We start from the raw sequence: 14044 nt of genomic DNA, 5'->3' as shown, positions 1-14044 counted from the left end.
CCTCTTCTCCCCAGTGGTGAGTACAGCCCAGGAAGGCTCTGACACACACACACACACACCCCTCAGCACAGTGGGGCAGCTGCAGACTCTCGAAGAGTAGAAATTCAGAGCAGGCCCACCACTCCTACCCCTCACATCACCAGCCAGGCCTAAAGACAAAGATCACCTTCCATGACACCAATGGTGAACCGCGGTGTTCTATACTCCCTAGGCACCGTGCTAAACTCCACATGCCTTAACTCGTGTTAACACCTAGGATGGCTTTACGAACTAAGCCCAGGGCTTGGCGACCTACAGCCCATGCGCCAAACAAATCCGGCCCACCACCTACTTCTGGACAGTCCTCAAGCTCCAAATGGTTTGGCCATTTTTAAGTGCCCGGAAAAAATTCAAAAAATATTTTGAAACAGGTGAAAATTACATAGATTCAAATTTCAGCATCTGCAGAGAAAGCCGTAATCAGAGCACGACCGCACTGGTTCACTGACTTCTTCCATGGCTGCTTTTGTACAATAGCCCGGGAAAGCCATCAAGACCGACATCACCTGTGGTGTGTCATCTCTTCACACCACTGTGGGCGCACGACAACTCACAGTGACATGGTTATAACCTGCCACCTATCTCATCATCTGTGTGAAAGATGTTTTCAAAGACAAAATAGGTAAAATCTCTCCACAGATCAACGTTAACAGATAAACGTCTACAGCTGGGTTTGCTGATTCAGAACACTAACTTTGAACCTCAATTGAGCAAAATGTTACCCTCAAAACAAGGCATCCAATTCTTCCCATTAGTAGACCTGTGTTACATAAATACTATATTTGGTAACTATTGTATTTTGAATTCTATTGCTTAAAAAATTGTGATGGTTTGTTTTCTCTTTACTCAAATATCTATATAACACACTCAAATTTGCCTCTTGGCTAGCAAAACCTAAAATCTTTAATATCTGGCTCTTCACAGAAAAACCTTTCTGACTCTTGAGTGAGATACTCATCCCTACTCTTGGGGCAAGGAAAGCGTGTGGCACACAGAGGTTATAAAATGTGCCCACGCTTACATGGCCCATCAGTGGTTAACACAAAGATTTATTTACCTTCTTTTTTTAAGTAGGCTCCACGCCCATGGTGGAACCCAATGCAGGTCTTGAACTTACAACCCTGAGATCAAGAGTCAGACGCTCATCAAAAACTAATGATGTAATGTATGGTGATTAACATAACAATAAAAAATTATAAAAAAAAAAGAGTCAGATGCTTAACCGACTGAGCCACCCAGGTGCCCCAACTAAGATTTAAACCTAGGCAGCTTGACTGTGAGTCTATGCTCCTAAAGGCACACTGCCTTCTGTATCTTTCTACCCAGCTGTGGCCTCCCCAGCACCTCAAGACCAAACAAGTGACTTACGTGCCTGTAGAATCTACAGCCACAGCCCGGACCCCACCCCGATGACAGAGGATCTTTGCCAGTGGCTCCTTCATGGCTGGACTCCATAAGGACACGGTACCTGGACATCAGGGGAGAGGAGCCAAAGTTACTAATAGGCACTAAGGTGATTACATCTGGGAAAGACAGGGTCTCAAGGCCAAGGGGTAATGAGAAGGAGGAATGGGGCAACCTGAAGGCACTTGCAAAGTACAAATAGAAGCAAAGCAGGTCGGGGTGGTCAGACAGTCAAAGCTCCGCTAGAGACCAACCATTGCTGTGTCCGAGATGGATGACGGCATTGTAAGGGTTCTTAGTCATGACGTCCAACCGTCCAGCCCGAGCATTCAGAGCTGCCACGATCTTTCCCACTGACACATCCAGGTAGGTTAGAAACCCCGTCTCTGACTGAGAGAGAGAGACAGAATGAGTCCTGATCGCCCTCTGTCCTTCTACTGGGATCCCAGAGAAGAAGCGGTCTTCTCAAGGGCTGCCACCCAGTCCCTGTGCTCCACAGCCACTCACAGCTGTGGCCAGGAGGAAGTGGAAAGGCAGGAACTCCAGGCGTGTGACTCGGTCACAGCGGCGGATACAGTGGAGCTCGATGCCCTGGTTGTCATAGATGTGAAGCCAGCGATTCTGAGCAACAGCAAGCAGTGCCTCCGAATGGAGAAACCTAGAAGGAGGGGAGGTGAGGGTCAGTGGGAAAGGAGGGCAAGGGGCAGTCATTCAGTCGGAAGGGGATGCCTCACCCCCACTGACCGGATGTCCCGCACTGCCTCCATGACGTTGATCTCACACATGAGCCTCTTTGTTACCCAGTCAAGGGTGGCCACATGACCCCGGCGCCCTCCGAAAGCCAGGTGTCTGTTGGAGGTAGGGGACAGGTAGAGTGTCAATGCAGGGAAGCACCGTGACTCAGACCATTTGACGTCTGTCCCACACTGGCCCCTCCTCTATATGCTCACCCTCACATGCAAGCGAATCACAGGACCCTCCCCACATCATCAGCCCAAACATACGCTGGTATGGCTGAGGACAGCGTGGCTGAACTGGTTAAGGAGATACACCATATCCTGGTTCAACAGACTGATACCCAGGCTTACCTCCCAGTTGGGGAGTAATTCAGTCTGTAGGGTCCAAACTGCCTCAAGTTTAAGTCAAAGTGCTGAGAAAGGAAAAAGTGGGGAAAAAAAATCAAGAAAGAAGAGGCTCCTTTCAGTTGTTCCCTCTTCTAGTCCCCACTTCCATCTTGCTCTGCACCACCAATCCAGCCAGTGGCCCCTTTTCAACTCAGACTCACCTTGGCCGCACTTGCAATATCCACAGCCTCCACAATGTCAGCCTGGCGTATCTTTGCTGTGTCCTCCCCATCCTCCCCTTCCAGAAACCTAGGAGTGAGTCCTGGGGTTGCAGTAAAACTCCCAAACATGCAGTGGATGTACCAACATGAAAATGAGAAAGAAAAGCCTCATAAAGCAGGGCCTGGGGAGGTCCACATTAGGGTCCGCTTACCCGGGTTCCTCAGCAAGCAGCAGTTCGGAACGAGCAGCTTTAGTACTTATTTCCTCTTCCTCAGCTTCAGCCACCTCAAGTCGGCTTCGGGTTTTGGACTTCGAATGTGGCAGCTATAACGTCATTGGCGGGGGGGGGGGGGGGGAGAAGTGGGAGAAGAGTCAGACGTTATGTGGGGTCCCAAGAGAGCCACACAGCCTCCCCTCCAACCAACTCACTCATATACTCCCGGGCTGCAACGTCTCCCCACTCTCTGGCTGGTCCTCACCTTTTTGGATTTGTCAATGCGACGGAACTTCCGAGCCACCTCCACAGGGACAGGGGCAGGGCCTGGAAATGGATCCTGGGCCTGGGGAAGGAGAAAACATTAGCAAACAGGCTAGGGTTGACCCCAATCCTCGCACCCGTAAAGCACAAGGCGATTTGCTCCACCACCTTATTAGGTCCCAGGCTCACCCCGGACACACTCCGCTGAGGCTCAAGATTTCTCCGTTCTCGGGGTTTCTTCGGGAGCTGACGCTTCCTGGAGACCCGAGACTTCTTGGCGATGTTGGCGTTCTTTGGTCTCTGGGGGCGGGGCTCACGATTCCTCTTCTTGTTACCAGGGGGGCCTGGAGAGGCTCCCGCAGCGGTCAAGGTGGTTTCTTCCTCCCAGTACCTCCGCGGTTTCTACGGGCACAACAGAAGCTCTAAGACTCCGTAGCCCGCGCCCCGCCCCCCCGGGACCCCGCAGCTAAAAACTTCCCTTCCACCCTAGGGATGAGACGTCTCTACCTTCTTCTTGGCCTGAAGTCTGTTCTTCTTGGGCGGGACATCCTTGCCCGGTTTAGGGGCTGTTTCCATCTAGCCCACCCGAACTACAAAACACGTGCAAACTCCTCTCAGCTGTCCCACAGACGGCTGGAAAATTCCCGGAAGTCCGCCTGCCCTTTATCCAATCAGCGCCTACCAGGGCTGAAGCCTTCTAGGCGCCATCTTGAGTGAGGGCCCACTCTCTCGAGGAGCGGGGCATGCCTTGATCCCGCAGTCCGAAGCAGCCGCTTATGCCCGAGCAATGAAAGAAAGGTAGGCTGGAGCTGGGGCCTAAGTAACGGTGCGTTTTCTCCTTCCGGCTTCGTTTCCCTGTCTTGCCTAAAACCTCCTGAGTCCAGTCTTCTGGCGTAACAGCGGTCATTAAACATGCCAAAACTACAGTTCCCGGCATGCGTCAGAAGACAACTTCCGGCGCCGTCTTTTCCCAGCATGCTCTGTTTACTTCCAGGTTTAGTAATAGTGAGGGGAGAACGTGAGTAGGGTTGGGTTACGGTTGAAGGCTTTGGGGATTTTGCTGCGCCCGCCACCCCCCGGGGCCGGGGTAGAGGGCTCTCTGGGACGGGGTGAAGCTGCGACGCCCCGGGAGGCTGCCTCTCAAGAGTGCTGTCATTTCGGCAGGCCAGGCCAGAGAGGGGAGTTCGGGTACCATCCAGCGCCCCTCTCCCGCTCCCCGCAGGCCTTCGTCCCCGCCATGGCCGATCTAATCCAGAAGAAGCTACAGGGAGAAGTGGAGAAATATCAGCAGCTACAGAAGGGTAAGGGAGCAGGATCCGTGCGGCCTCGTCCCAGTGCCTTCACTCACAGCCCAAAGCCAAACCAAGATAACGATTTCTGCCCCACCCGAGGCCCCGCGTGCCGCTCCTTCCCCATCTCAGTGCTTTTCCCCACTCACTGACCTGCCGCCGCATCCTTGTCTACTCCCTCAGTTCCATTTTCTTCTCACCAGGATTGGCATCAGGCGGCACATTTGAGGTTTCTAATCAAGCCTTTTTTCCCCAACCCCCAGACTTGAGTAAATCCATGTCAGGGCGGCAGAAGCTTGAGGCCCAACTAACAGAAAATAATATCGTGAAGGAGGTGAGAGAGGACTCGTGGGGGCGAGGAGGGACCTGTACTGGCTTCTGGTTCTGATCATGTATATCCCGTCCCTTCATCAGGAGCTGGCCTTGCTAGACGGGTCCAACGTGGTCTTTAAACTTCTGGGTCCTGTGCTGGTCAAACAGGAGCTGGGAGAGGCTCGGGCCACCGTGGGGAAGAGGCTGGACTATATCACAGCTGAAATGTGAGTCTTTGTTCCGCAACCTGCAATGCACCTGACACTGCTGGTGTAAAGGCGTTGAGGAGCCATTGTAGAGTAGCTCCAGAGTACCCCCCCTTCTCTAGTTCTTCCAGACCCTCTCCCAGATCTCAGGTTTTCCGTCAATCTCTTCCTTGCCTTCAGCACCCTCCGTAGTTAAGTCCCACGAATTTCTCCTTATTTGCGTCTTTGTCTCTCTTCCCTCTCCTCAGTAAGCGATATGAATCCCAGCTCCGGGACCTCGAACGGCAGTCAGAGCAACAGAGGGAGACCCTGGCTCAGCTGCAGCAGGAGTTCCAGCGGGCGCAGGCAGCCAAGGCAGGGGCTTCTGGGAAGGCCTGACCCCGTGGTGGGGGGAAGGGGAGGGGAGGGAATGAGGCAGCTCTAGGGTCTATACTGTAGCTAATAAAATGTGAAAACACCTGGCTGTTTTCTGACCAGCCACTTTCTGTCATAATTGCCTCCATCTGTTCCCCGGGCCCCTTCCACTTTATACACCATGTACATTACTCTCTCAGGTCCAAGGTCTTATAACTGGAATCTTTCTGCAGCAGAGTAATCCTTCCTTCTTTCCTGAGACTAAAATCTGAAATGTCTCAAACCTACTTCTTGCCTGTATATGCAACCCTTAATTCTTCCTTATCTTGGTTGGCACACCCTTTCAGGAAACATGAGAAGAGCATTTACAACACAATTGTTGGGAAGGCCGGTTTAATTGCAGAACTCAGAGTAATCTAAACTGAGACCCCAAGATGAAATGTGGTGACCCTCTTTGCTATGATTTCTTGTCATCTTCCAAAAAGTCCTGGCATCTCTCTTAAGTCGGTCTCTTTCTAGAATTTGTTTGAATGTACTTTAGACAGATTTAAAATCCCAACCATGGAATGCTTTGTGATGTTGTAAGTCTTCCAAGTTTACACATTATCCACAGTTTGTCTTCCATTTCTTTGTCCTAAAATTGTTTCTTACAAATTTCCAACCAGGGGTTGTTCTTCAGACTGATCACTTTAATTAGGTGACTAGTACTTGATGTGGGTCTGTGACAACTGAGGAGGAAACCTTAGCGAATAAAGGGACCCCCGGGTGGAGAGGTTACTGGGGAGGAATACACTATTGTGAGGAAACTTTTCACTAACACCTCGCTTTCAGCAACAGGGAGAGAAAACACTGGGCCCCTTCTTGTTCCTTGACGTCTGCCTTCAGCCATCTCCCTCCCCCCACTCCTAGCAGCTAGACCATACGCACTGCAAGGACAGAACAGGGGAGTAAAATTTAGGTAGTGTTTTGGTTTATTATCTTAGTGTTGTCACAGTGACAGGAACCCCTACTTGAACTGATTTCTTGCCATCCCCTCTCCCCAGGGCTCAGAGCCTCTAGGCTTTTCCTCTCCCCCTCCTTGTAGGCCTTTCCTTGGCCCTTGGCATGCTAGGATGTGGCCAGGAATCAGAAACTGATTCCTTTTTGTAGCACCAGCTGTGTGCTGCATTCACGGAAAGTAGGGAGCTATACACAGGTATCCAACTTGGTTACCAATATTACTAGTTCCCACAAGGCTGGATCTCAGCTGTCTGGTAAACCAGTGGCACTTCACTGCCCCAGGGTGTTTGGCCAGTGCAACATGACCTCCACCATTCAGGATGGCTACCCACATCTGGTATGGCCACCAGGAGTCCTGTTGAGCTGGAAGGGCTTCCTCCTCAGAACAGTGCCCGGGCAATCTTCCTCCCTGTGGCCTTGATCCTGGGAAAGGAACCCCCTCCTCCCTCACTTGGGGGAGTTCCTGAGGCAGAAGGGCTGCTGGTGAGACCCAGTGTGGCAGCAGAGGGCCTTCGCCGCTGCCGTAGGAGGAAATCGTGTGAAGCTCCATCCATAGCATAGAAGACATTGGCCGAGGGTGGGATGGTCAGCTCTGTATGTTCAGAGAGGGAGTGTCAGGAACAGACATGGCCATTCCCCCCACAACCACCCGGACATGGAAGCGTTCCCATGGGTGGGCAGCACTCTCCTCTCGAGTCTGCCTTCCCTCATGGCCTCTGACCTCGCTCCCCTGGGAGCAGCTGCACGAGCTCATACTCCGAAGCCACCGCAGAATCACGATTGTTTTTCTTAAGGACACGACCGATGACACTTGGAGCCTTGTCCTGGCTTGTCACCTGGTAGGACAGGAGACCGAAAGAGCAACAAATTGGCCATCACCTCTGCTTTCCATCCTTTCAGCTCTAACCACTGATCCCAACCAAACACAGTTACTGTGTCAAACACTTCAGAATGAACAGGGAAACCCTATATGGTGGCTCCCTGGACTCCACGATGTCCAGTGAAATAGGGCTGCTTCCCTACGAAGAAACTGCTGTGGGTTCTGACAATTGAATATGGCCATCAAAATTCAAGGTGCAGCAGCTAATGCCAAGTAGCCTTTATAATAAAACAGCTGAGGGGCATCTGGGTGGCTCGGTTGAGCATCCAACTCTTGGTTTCAGCTCAGGTCATGATCTCGGTCGGTCATGAGATCGAGCCCATAGGGCTCTGTGGTGCTGGGTGTGGAGCCTGCTTAAGATTCTCTCCCTCCTGGGGTGACTGGGTGGCTCAGTCGTTAAGCGTCTGCCTTCAGCTCAGGTCATGATCCCAGGGTCCTGGGATCCTGGGATCGAGCCCCGCATCGGGCTCCCTGCTCGGCGGGAAGCCTGCTTACCCCTCTCCCACTCCCCCTGCTTGTGTTCCCTCTCTTGCTGTGTCTCTCTCTGTCAAATAAATAAAAAATCTTTAAAAAAAAAAAAAAAAGATTTTCTCCCTCGGCCCCTTCCTACCCCTGCTCACAAGCATGCGCACACGCGTACTTTCTCTATAAAAATTGAAATAAAAAAATTTTTTAAATAAAATAGCGGCCATAACCAAAGATCAGAATTAAAACCATAATCACCCTCCCAGGTGACTGTTCAAACCGAAGACAACATCTGTAATCCCACACGGCGTCATCCCCCACCCCCACCACACAGCCCACAGCTTGCTCACCAAGATGCTCTTGTAGACACTGCCATCTTCCCCCAGCTCCATCTGGACTCGGATGATTCGGCAATCAGAGGCCCCTGGCCCAGACCCCCCACCCCCGTATCCAGTCCCCTTGGAGGCCCCCTCAGCACCCCCACTGAGTGGGGAGCCACAGGAGGCGGAGCGGCGGTGACCTCGAGAAGGCCTAGGAGAGGAGGCTGGGGGAGAGAGGTGGCTGGGGTCAGATGGACTGTGCAGGGATGGAGTGCTTTCCAGGGCAGAGTCCAGAGATGAGACAGACGGCCACTTCATGTGCTAGGGACAAACAACATGGGGGACGGGCGTGAAGGCAGAGAGGTCAAGGCAGAAACGTTCACAAAGGCCGGGTCAGTGCTGAGGTCAGAGGTCAGGAACAGAGCTCACCTGGGCCAGCCGGGTCAGCAGAGGGGCAGGGGTTCCATGTACCTCATCTCCCCCCACACTGGGCCGGTCCCAGGAGACCAGGGGGGTGGGTCCCCCAACAGAGCCCAGAACCCTGGAGGGGCAAGAGATTAGGAGGGTCAGAGGAAGAAGGGCTCGTCTCCCAAGTAGCTTCCCCAAAACACTACCCCCCAACCGCTGACTCCCTCACTCTGTCCACTGCGAGATGACCAGTGTTGGCCGAAGCACCCGCGGGGCAGGAGGGTCACTGGTACCAGGTGGCTCCACCTCACAGGACACTCGATGGCTGTGAAGAGGGCCAGTGGGCAGAGATCAGGACGTGACACACCGATCCCCACACTCAGCCCCAGCCCTGGAGTCCCAACCTCACCCAGCCAGTCACCTCTGGGCCTCTGTCAGTGGCCGGAGCCCCTGTAGCCACCGCTGGATATCGGGATCAGGTCGGAGGTCATAGCCACGACATTTGTTCTGGAGCCGCCGCAGCTCAGAAAGGACAGCAAACTCCTAGGAAGGAGCCCACAGACTGCAGGAGCCAAAACTCAGGGACCCCCGACTTTCACCTCTGTCTCCCCATCCTGGGACATGGCTAGGGATGCCTGGCATCCGGCCCAGGCACTACCCTCACCTTCCTCCGCTTGTCAAAATTGATGTATCCATTCTGCAAGAATAAGGGGGATGGGGTGAAGCCCAACCCTGCCACAGAGAGCACACACCCATCCACATCCAACTCACACACACTTCACCCACTAGGCCTCTGAGTTCTCTGTCCCTCCCCTGGTTCCCCCTCACCCCTGTCCTGCCCTAACCACTCTACCTCACCCTTGAAATGGAATATCACAGGTACAAGTGGTGTCCATTTCACAGCTGGGAAAATTAGGGCTCAGAGAGAATGAAGAATTTGCCCAAGATCCCAGTATCTGTTTCTGTAACGAATGCTACGTAGGCTTACGTTTCAGGCATGCTCTAAGCACCTGCTGAACAGTAATGCATTTAACTCTCATAATAACAGACTGGCATAGCCATGGTCGCTGCTTTCCCATTTACAGGTTACTGAGGCACAGACAAGTTAAGCAACTTGCCGAAGTAACAAAACCAGAATGCTGGCAATCTGGCTCGAGCCTTGGAATTCAGGGCTGACGCCCTGTAGCACCTTTCGGGAAGGTCTGTCTGACCCTCAGGCCCACTCGTTCCCTCATCACAGTGCGCACACGAACACACACACACACACCACTGACCTGCAGTTCATCCTTGGAGGCTGCATCCAGCATCACGAGGTCCTTCAAGAAGGTGCCAAGGTATGGGACCACACCCTGAGGTCAGAGGTCAGGATCAGACGCCCGCCCCTGATCTGAGGGCTCTCCATCCGTCTGCACTTTCCTATCCCATTGCCTCGGAAGTCCCCCCATGCCCCCTCTTCCCATCCCTCAGACCACTTCCTCCCACACACTCCTCACTCCTTCACAACCACCCCCCAGCTAGTCACTCACCCCACCCCGGGAGCCAGACCTCGGGGCCTTCTTGGAATTTGGCTCCAGAGAGGGCTGCAGCTTCACCTCCTGGTGGTGACAGAACAAGGAGGTATGGGTGTGGGGCGGGAAGCAGGGATGGCTGGGAATGCCAGCGAACAGGGTCTCACCTGTAAGAGGAGCTCCCGGCTATGGGAATAATTATCCTCCTCAGAAAAAATGTGGCAGAGGCTGGAGAAGACTCTGAGGCTGTCCCTGAGGGGTGGAGGGCAGCAGCCTTGAGGACGGGCCAGGCTCGCCCCCACGCCTCTTCCCAGCCCTCAGCTCCCAGCCTCAGTGCCCCAACCTCCCCACCTGGCTGCTTCCCCCCAGGCTGCTCGAAGCCTGTGGATGGGGCTGGACTGCAGAGCCGACACAACAGCATAAACTGAAGAAAAGTTTCGGAGCAGACGACACTCCTGCGGGGGTCACAGAGGTAGGCATGAGCTTTGGGACCTCTCTCCACGCCAGGGTCCCCAACAGGGCCAAGCCTCTCTCTTACCTCTGCCACACGGATCCACTTCTCCAGGAGCCGGGCCCTCTGGGGAGGACGGAGTGGCCGAATGGTCACCTCCGCGGGCCCCTCTCCAGTTGAGGTAGCCCCAAGGACAGAGCTGACCACTGCCCCTGCCACCTTGTTGAACTGTGTGACAGTAGCTCGGACAGATGGGCAGAGGTGGGAATGTCCTGGCCGGTCTCTGTGACCCCACAGGCTCCCCAGGCACTGAGAGGGGACCAGACTGAGAAACAGCTCCTGCAGGGCAGAGAGCAGAGGTTAAGGTTCATAGTCAAGTGACGTCAGCCTACCAATATCAGGGGTGTGAGGATCTCAGGTGGCCAAGGAACCAAAGGGGCACGGGTAACAATCACGTTTGAAGGGTAACAATCAAGGGGGATAGGGGAAAGGTCAAAACTGAGTGGACAGAGGATGCTGGGAGCTGGATCAGGAAGGGTTGGAAGCAAGGAAAGGACCTGGAGTCAGGGAGAGGTTAGTAAGGGGGTAGGGGGCATGGGGTCAGAGGTCAGGGTCTCACCGCATCTAGCAGGGTCAGCTGTTCAGCCAAGTGGTCAGCGAGGAACACCAGGACATCCGTGGGGTCAGCAGGGGGATCGCCGGGGAGGGCCAGGGGCTTAGGAAGGTCGGGGGCCTGGGGGTCCACCTGGGACCGGAGGTTGCGGATGAGGTCAGCGCTGCCCCCCCCCAACACCCTCCCCTGCTGCATACCCGGTCCGAAGCAAGAAGCTCTCAAGCCGGTCAAGCTGACCCTTGACCTCAGAGCCAAAATCCTCAGGGTGAGAGGCCAGCCAGGTTGACAGTACAGAGATGGCTACCCTGGGAAAAGGGGAATCAGCCAAGGGTCAGATATCAAGCTGCAGCTCAGCCAGAGAGAACTGTGAGATTAACAGCCAGGGGTCACTCACCCTGTTGTCCTCTCTAGTTCATCAGTAGGATGAGATTCAAGGGCTTCTAGCCTGGGAAGGAGAAGAGATTCTATCTGCCCATTTTTTTTCCCAAACCCCCAGTGGCTCTATTTTGGTGAGATTTTTTTTGGCTCTAGAAAAGTCCAGACACCTCCATAACCCTTGGTCCCTTATGACCCTGACCTGTCAGCCACAAGCCCTAGCAGGGCAGGCGTGGAGGTGAAGGCCCGGTGGGTGGCCAGGAAAGCTGATGTGAAGGTCACGTCAGCCCCTGATGTCCGGGCATCCAGCAGGTGTCTGACCAGGGCCTCCAGAGTGCCAGCTCGGAGCCTTCTGGAGGAACGTGGGGGAGGTGTGGGGGCCTGGGGGAGACAGAAGGAAAGTCACTGACCCTTTTTTCAACTCAGCCCCTAGGTCTCTGGGGAAAATCCCAGACCTAGGAGATGGTCCAGGCTTGTTATATTAAGATTCAGAGAGGGCCAAAGACTTGACCTAAGTCACACAGCAGATTTCAGGTCTCCAGACCTCTGACTTAGCACTCTGGCCAAAAAGTTGGCCAGATGAAGAGGCACTGGGAGGTGATGGGTCAGAGATGAGAAGCCAAAGTTAGGATCTCACCAAGGGATCAGGAGGCCGATACTGGCGGCTTGTGACAGTAAAGGTGGCACCATCCTCCTCCTCATCCCAGACAGACACTGGAGCCTGGCGGAGCAAGGAAGGGGAGGTCAGTCCCACACCACCCCCCACTGCTCCCAGCCCTCACCCCCAGGCCCTACTCCTCCCTCTGTACCCCTCACCTGTGGTGGCAGGGGACAGTACCAGCGAGTGCGAGGGGTGGGGGGGGCTGATGACCCCAGGTCTCCCCCACTGGGGCCCAGACAGCCCCCCCCAAGCCGCCTCAGGGCCCGGTGAAGTCGAGGGGGTGGCAGTAGGGGGGTGGGTGGAACGCAGGAACCCTGGGCCTGGAGACCGCTGTAGCCCTTTCCCCCCAGAGCTGAACCCCAACACAGCAGAGAAGTAAGGTGCAAAGGATAGGAGGGGGGAAGCGAGAGAGGCAGAAAGCCAGAGGCAGAGACCTTGAGAAGCTGGAACCCCAGTCACAGGCACAGTCGCAAGCTCCGCCCTCCCCGGCAGGAACTGACCAAGCCCCAAGAATTAGTCCTTCCCCTTAGCCCCCTTTCCCTGGTCCCCCAATGCTGGGAGACCCCCCTCAAGGTGGCGGCTCCAATCCCAGTACAGGAAGGAGAAGGGGAAGTTGGGATGATGGGGGGGCCCCCCCCGCCAGCCGACTCGGAGAGTCACGTGGCCCCAGCCCCTCCCCCAACCGATCCCGAAAAACCAGCCCTGCCAGTCACCCTGCCCTCACCCAGTCTCTGGACCCAGGAGTCCAGGGCCTCGGGGCCCCGAATCCAATTTCTGGCCCCTCCTGAGGCCCCAAATCCTGCTTCTGGCCACCATCACTAGTCCCGGAGGAAAGCAGGTGACCTCCCCCCCCACTCGGCCTGGGATCCCTCCGAAGTCCAAGAACCTGGGCTTCCCGCCTCCACTCGTTGCCCAGCGGGAGAGGGGGAGGGGTCACGAAATCGAAGGGTTCCCTCCCCAATCCCAGAGTCAGAGGAGCCGGTTACTGTGGAAACAAACCCCTCCCCGCCAAACAAAAACAAGGAGGGCGACAGGGACCAAGACAGGATGCCCAGAGAGGCAGGCACAATCTGGCCGAAGCAGAGAGAGCCAGAGACTCGTAGAACAGAGCCAGCCGCTCTGGCAGGAACTGGAAAGGTTCCTGCGGGCAGGTCCTGAGTCACATTGCCACGGGGAACCACAGAAACTCCGGGACTCCCCGCAGCGGGGAGACAGGCAAACCACCCAGCAAGAGGCGCGGAAATAACTGAGGCTGGGAGGAAGAGATGAAGGGACACAGAGACACGAGAGAAAGGTGGAGAGTCTCCGAAATGTATACCTCCCCGACTTCCCACCACTCGAGTCTCACCTCGTCTTCTTCCTCCTCCTCCTCTTCCTCCTGCCCCCCGCCCACGCCCTGGCCACCTGGGCCCCCACCCTCTTCGGGGTCTCGGCTCCGGAAGCTGCTCAGCACGACTCCCCCGGGGGGACTCGTGTCCCAAAGCAGCCGCAGGGGCCGCGGGAGCATGGCCGAGTGAAGGAATCAGCGGGGTCGGGCCATGGGGGCGCCTGGGGAGAAACGGGGGGGGCAGGTGGAGAGTCAGGCGGGCGCGGGGGCATCGGGGAGGGGAGGGACGCGAGTGGGTGCCTAAGTGACCGTATGGGAGTCCTGGGGGGGGCAACACAAGAGTGGAATATGGGGGTCCCTGGTGCATTTTGGGGATGGGGGTCACGAGTACCGGAACGGGCAGGGTCACAGGGTGCTCTGGCTCTGACCTGCTCGGGAATGGTGGGAGCAGCGCGGGTCCCGGGCCGCTGTTCCCGTCGGTCTCCGGTCCCCAACCGAGTCCCTGGACCGAGTCCCCTCCTCGGCTTTTCCGCACCCCCCGGTTGCCCCCCCCTCCAGGCTCCCGGGCCCTCCCGCCCTTTCCGTTCCCCCCCACGTCCGCCCGCTCCGACAGCAGGAGCCAAAAAGGGAAGGAAGTGAGGACAGGAGCCAGGGCCGCGGACGAGAAGA

The 14044-nt window shown here is 55.5% G+C and overlaps 3 protein-coding genes across 3 annotated transcripts in view; 1 reads left to right on the top strand and 2 right to left on the bottom strand.

Annotated features, from left to right (window-relative positions):
* WDR46 (WD repeat domain 46) overlaps window positions 1-3874 on the bottom strand; it is a 7943-nt gene extending 4069 nt beyond the window's left edge. Inside the window, exons 1-10 of the mRNA XM_025862587.2 lie at window positions 3715-3874; window positions 3397-3609; window positions 3209-3289; window positions 2941-3053; window positions 2729-2816; window positions 2532-2593; window positions 2188-2292; window positions 1951-2101; window positions 1698-1833; window positions 1408-1507 (exon numbers count right to left, since the gene is read on the bottom strand). Coding sequence (XP_025718372.1) covers window positions 1408-1507; window positions 1698-1833; window positions 1951-2101; window positions 2188-2292; window positions 2532-2593; window positions 2729-2816; window positions 2941-3053; window positions 3209-3289; window positions 3397-3609; window positions 3715-3783 — 1118 coding nt within the window. The 5' untranslated portion in view covers window positions 3784-3874. The remainder of the gene's footprint in view (window positions 1-1407; window positions 1508-1697; window positions 1834-1950; window positions 2102-2187; window positions 2293-2531; window positions 2594-2728; window positions 2817-2940; window positions 3054-3208; window positions 3290-3396; window positions 3610-3714) is intronic.
* A 322-nt stretch (window positions 3875-4196) lies between these two features.
* PFDN6 (prefoldin subunit 6) lies at window positions 4197-5494 on the top strand. Its single transcript, XM_073884844.1, has 4 exons — window positions 4197-4508; window positions 4760-4830; window positions 4911-5035; window positions 5263-5494. The coding sequence occupies exons 1-4, from the start codon at window positions 4445-4447 to the stop codon at window positions 5390-5392; spliced, it is 390 nt and encodes a 129-aa protein (XP_073740945.1). The 5' UTR covers window positions 4197-4444; the 3' UTR covers window positions 5393-5494.
* Window positions 5495-6316: 822 nt separating this feature from the next.
* Window positions 6317-13957, bottom strand: RGL2 (ral guanine nucleotide dissociation stimulator like 2). The gene is given in 19 exon segments (XM_073884842.1): window positions 6317-6959; window positions 7089-7203; window positions 8063-8353; window positions 8462-8573; window positions 8670-8765; window positions 8862-8983; window positions 9105-9137; window positions 9715-9789; window positions 9967-10035; window positions 10116-10200; window positions 10300-10403; window positions 10487-10738; window positions 11019-11186; window positions 11188-11317; window positions 11407-11457; window positions 11590-11768; window positions 12025-12108; window positions 13397-13596; window positions 13804-13957. Coding segments are annotated over 18 exon segments (2337 nt in total). The 5' UTR covers window positions 13556-13596; window positions 13804-13957; the 3' UTR covers window positions 6317-6747.
* Window positions 13958-14044: the final 87 nt, after the last annotated feature.

This window comes from Callorhinus ursinus, unplaced genomic scaffold (assembly GCF_003265705.2).
Source record: "Callorhinus ursinus isolate GAN/ISIS: 27379988/994484 unplaced genomic scaffold, GSC_fseal_2.0 scaffold59, whole genome shotgun sequence".
NCBI lineage: Eukaryota > Metazoa > Chordata > Mammalia > Carnivora > Otariidae > Callorhinus > Callorhinus ursinus.
This window is presented reverse-complemented; position numbering and strand designations above follow the sequence as displayed.

Bases quoted from the DNA above. Each gene is read 5' to 3' on its own strand.
- PFDN6 (XM_073884844.1), top strand. From the start codon at position 4,445: ATGGCCGATCTAATCCAGAAGAAGCTACAGGGAGAAGTGGAGAAATAT. The intron at 4,831-4,910 runs GTGAGAGAGGAC...TCCCTTCATCAG, and splicing joins AAAATAATATCGTGAAGGAG to GAGCTGGCCTTGCTAGACGG. The intron at 5,036-5,262 runs GTGAGTCTTTGT...CCCTCTCCTCAG, and splicing joins GACTATATCACAGCTGAAAT to TAAGCGATATGAATCCCAGC.